This window comes from Phyllosticta citriasiana (genome assembly GCF_038021145.1).
Source record: "Phyllosticta citriasiana strain CBS 120426 chromosome Unknown IWZ02scaffold_11, whole genome shotgun sequence".
Lineage (NCBI taxonomy): Eukaryota > Fungi > Ascomycota > Dothideomycetes > Botryosphaeriales > Phyllostictaceae > Phyllosticta > Phyllosticta citriasiana.
In genome coordinates, this window is record NW_027117288.1 from 604,646 (window position 1) to 607,978 (window position 3,333).

The following is a 3,333-nucleotide window of genomic DNA, read 5'->3' on the forward strand; positions in this document are numbered from 1 at the left end:
CCTGGGCTCCCTGGCCGCATGAGCCGCTCCACACGTGACTCCCAGCGAAATCACAGCTGCGTGTACTCTTTTCCGAGCGGGAGGCGGGCCGCCAGCACCTATCGCGCCGGTCCCCGATGAGCGGAGCGCCGCCCGCACTGTGCTGCCCTGTATTCATCTCCTTGGTATTATTCATCTAATTGCCCAACCAACGGATTAAACACCTTGCCCTCTCCTCCCTCTCCGCCCTCTTCCTCCTCTTCCTGTCTGCATTTCTCCGTGTGTACCTACTGTACCTACACATGCTCCCTCTGCTTGCTCTCTGCCTTCCTTGCCAAACTCGGACTTGGGTCGGACATCCCTGCAACACGCGGCCCTCGGCTCCTGTCTGCTGCTCGGCACCGACGCTCCCTTCAGACAGCCGTCCCACAGTCTCACTTCGCGGATGCTGCACCTGTCACCGAAACACCACCTCATTCATATATACCTACAGCTTCGCCCGCGACTCTGTCGCTCTGTGCACATGCTTACCCCGCTCCAAAAAATACTCCTTGATCCTCGCCCGCGCAATCTTGACCGCGTCGACGTCTTCGATCGTCGCCGGCACCTGTACCTCCTTCTCAAACTCGCCGTGCACCGCATTCTCGACCAGCTCCTTGAGAACCCGCCGCAGCGTCTTGCCCGACCGCGTCTTTGGAATCATGCCTTTGCCCTGCACCATGCCTCCGAGCCTGGCAATGCTCCCAATTTGCTCGCGAACCGCCTGCTGCACCTCTGCCTGCAGCCGCGAGTCTGGCACTGCAGACACGTTGCTGCTTTGGTGCTTTTGAACCGTCACAAACGCAAACGGTAGGTGGCCCTTGACCGCGTCTGGCACGCCCACCACGCACGCCTCGGCGACCTCTGGGTGCGACGTGATGGCCTGCTCAATTGCTCCTGGTTTCCGCCCGTCAATATATATATATATATATATTTTTTTTTTTCCTTTCAAGCCAATCCAAAACACTCACCTGTGCTGAATCTGTGGGCCGCCACGTTGATGATGTCGTCGGAGCGCGACATGACATGGACGTAGCCGTCCTCATCCACGATGCCTGCGTCACCCGTGTCGATCCAACGACCATCAAACCGCTCCAAATACCCTTTGTAGAACCTGTGGTCGTCCTGCCACAGCGCAGTCATTCCCGACGGCGCCAGCGGCATCCCAAGCACCAAGTTGCCCATCTGCCCGCGCGCCACTTCGTCGCCCGCCTCGTCGACCACCCTGACGTCAAACCCAGGCATCGGCTTGCCCGCTGAGCCCGCTCGAAGCGGCAGCGGCTTGCTGCTCCCCTCGCCCGCGTTCAACGCCAGCCCGGAAATGGGCGATCCGGACTCGGAGCTCCACCAGTTGTCGTTGACCGTCGCGTGCGGCGCGCAGTACCGCGCCAGCAGCCGCTGGTACATTTGGACGATGCTGGGCTCGCTCCTCTCGCCGGCCAGGAACAGGGCCGTCAAGCTGCGCAGCCCGCCGCGCCGTCCCACGCGCTCGAAGAAAGCATTGTCTCCGTCCTCGCGCCGGATCGCACGCAGTGCCGTCGGTGCCGTGAACATGGTCTTGACCTGGTATTCTTCGACGATGCGCCAGAAGGTGCCGGCGTCGGGCGTGCCCACGGGCTTGCCTTCGAATAGCACCGTCGTGGCGCCCGCCAGCAGTGGTCCGTAGATTATGTACGAGTGCCCGACTACCCAGCCAATGTCGGACGCGCAGAACATGACGTCGCCTGGCTTCAGTCCGAACATGTAGCGCATGGAAAAGTCGAGCCCTACGGCGTGACCGCCTGCTTGCCGTAGGACGCCCTTGGGCGAGCCGGTCGTGCCTGTAACACCAATCAACGACTGTTTTTGCATGTCGAGTAGGCGGCAGATGTGATGAACGATTACAACGCTTCATGTATCCATCTACGCGACGGGAAAATGGACACCTTCAAACCTGTCCCTGAAATGGAGAAAAGTTTGCTCCCAAACTGATGGACAGGAAATCGATGAATTCTCTCACCCGCCTCACCAAGAGCTCAAACAGACAAAGAAATTCAAGCACTTACCACTGGTATAGATGATATACAGCCCCTCCTCACTCCCCACAGGCACCGCTCTGGCCCTAACCCCCCTATTCCTAGCACTCTTGACGCACCTCTGCCAATTCCTCTGTCCCGCCATCTTGTCCACCGGATTCCACCTCAGCTCGTCTCTCTGCCACACCAGCACCTTGTCCGGCTTATAGTTGCAGCGCGCAAGCGCGCCCTCGACAAGCGGCTGGTACGCCAACGGGCCCTTTGCACCCTCGATGCCGCACGAGGCGGTCAGGATGGCGCGAGGCCGCGAGGCGGCGATGCGCTGCGCGAGCGACGAGGCGCTGAAGCCGCCGAAGACGACGGCGTGCAGCGCGCCGAGGCGCGCGATGGACAGCATGGCGATGAGCGCGGCGGGGATCATGGGCACTGAGGGGCAAGGGAGTCAAGTCAGCAGTAGCAGATAGAGACAAGAGCAAGCGACAACAAGTTGAAAAAATTGTCGAAAGAAAGAGGGGTATAGAGGAAGATATGTGCCAGACGTACTGTACACGATGACGACGTCGCCCCTCCTCACGCCCTCCTCCCTCAGCACACCAGCTAGCACCTCGACCTCATCCAGCAGTTGCGCATACGTGATGCGCTCTTTCATTCCCCCGCCGCCGCCGCCGACGACGACGGGCGAGTCCCATAACACGGCGACGCTGTCTCCGCGCCCCGCTGCAACGTGCCGGTCTACGCAGTTGTAGCATGTGTTGAGCTGCCCGCCGGGGAACCACGTCCAGTGCGGGTGCGTTATTGTCGTTGCGTCTTCAGGAGCAGATGATGCGCTGGCAGACGATGGCGCAAGTGTCTTGCTTCCGAGAGATAGAGCTGCGCGCGGCGCCTCGTCCCAGTGTATGTTCTGCGCTTGCGCCAGCCAGAAGCGCTCGGGGTCTGCGAGGGAGCGCGCGTGCGTCGTCTCCTGGGGATGCGGCGATGCCATTTTCTGATCAACTGTGTTTGCGGTCCGAGGCTGGAATTGGATGCGCCGGAGCGTGAGAAAGTCGGATGGATGGCGAGTTTGGTGGTCCTCTATGTTCCTCTGTCCTTCTCGTCTCTTCTTCTTTCCTTGCTCTTCTGGAATTCTACTCACATATGCCCAGCTCGCAAGATATGTAGAATATGTGATGATGTCCTGTTGTCGAGGTGGGAGCTGCACGGTGACGTCTATCGAGCCGTCCAGGTACATGTAGCCATTAGAGGTCTCTATCGGTCCCACGTACAGTGAGGAAAGAAACGACTTGCGAAAGCGCAACTTCTA

At 59.8% G+C, this 3,333-nt stretch overlaps 1 protein-coding gene across 1 annotated transcript; it reads right to left on the reverse strand.

Moving 5' to 3' along the window:
* Positions 1-466: 466 nt before the first annotated feature.
* On the reverse strand, positions 467-3,015 carry IWZ02DRAFT_492764 (uncharacterized protein; the record flags this gene model as incomplete). The annotated part of the gene is made up of 4 exons (XM_066769876.1): positions 467-915; positions 990-1,838; positions 2,064-2,459; positions 2,577-3,015. The coding sequence occupies 4 exons, from the start codon at positions 3,013-3,015 to the stop codon at positions 467-469; spliced, it is 2,133 nt and encodes a 710-aa protein (XP_066620369.1).
* Between the last annotated feature and the right edge of the window lie 318 nt (positions 3,016-3,333).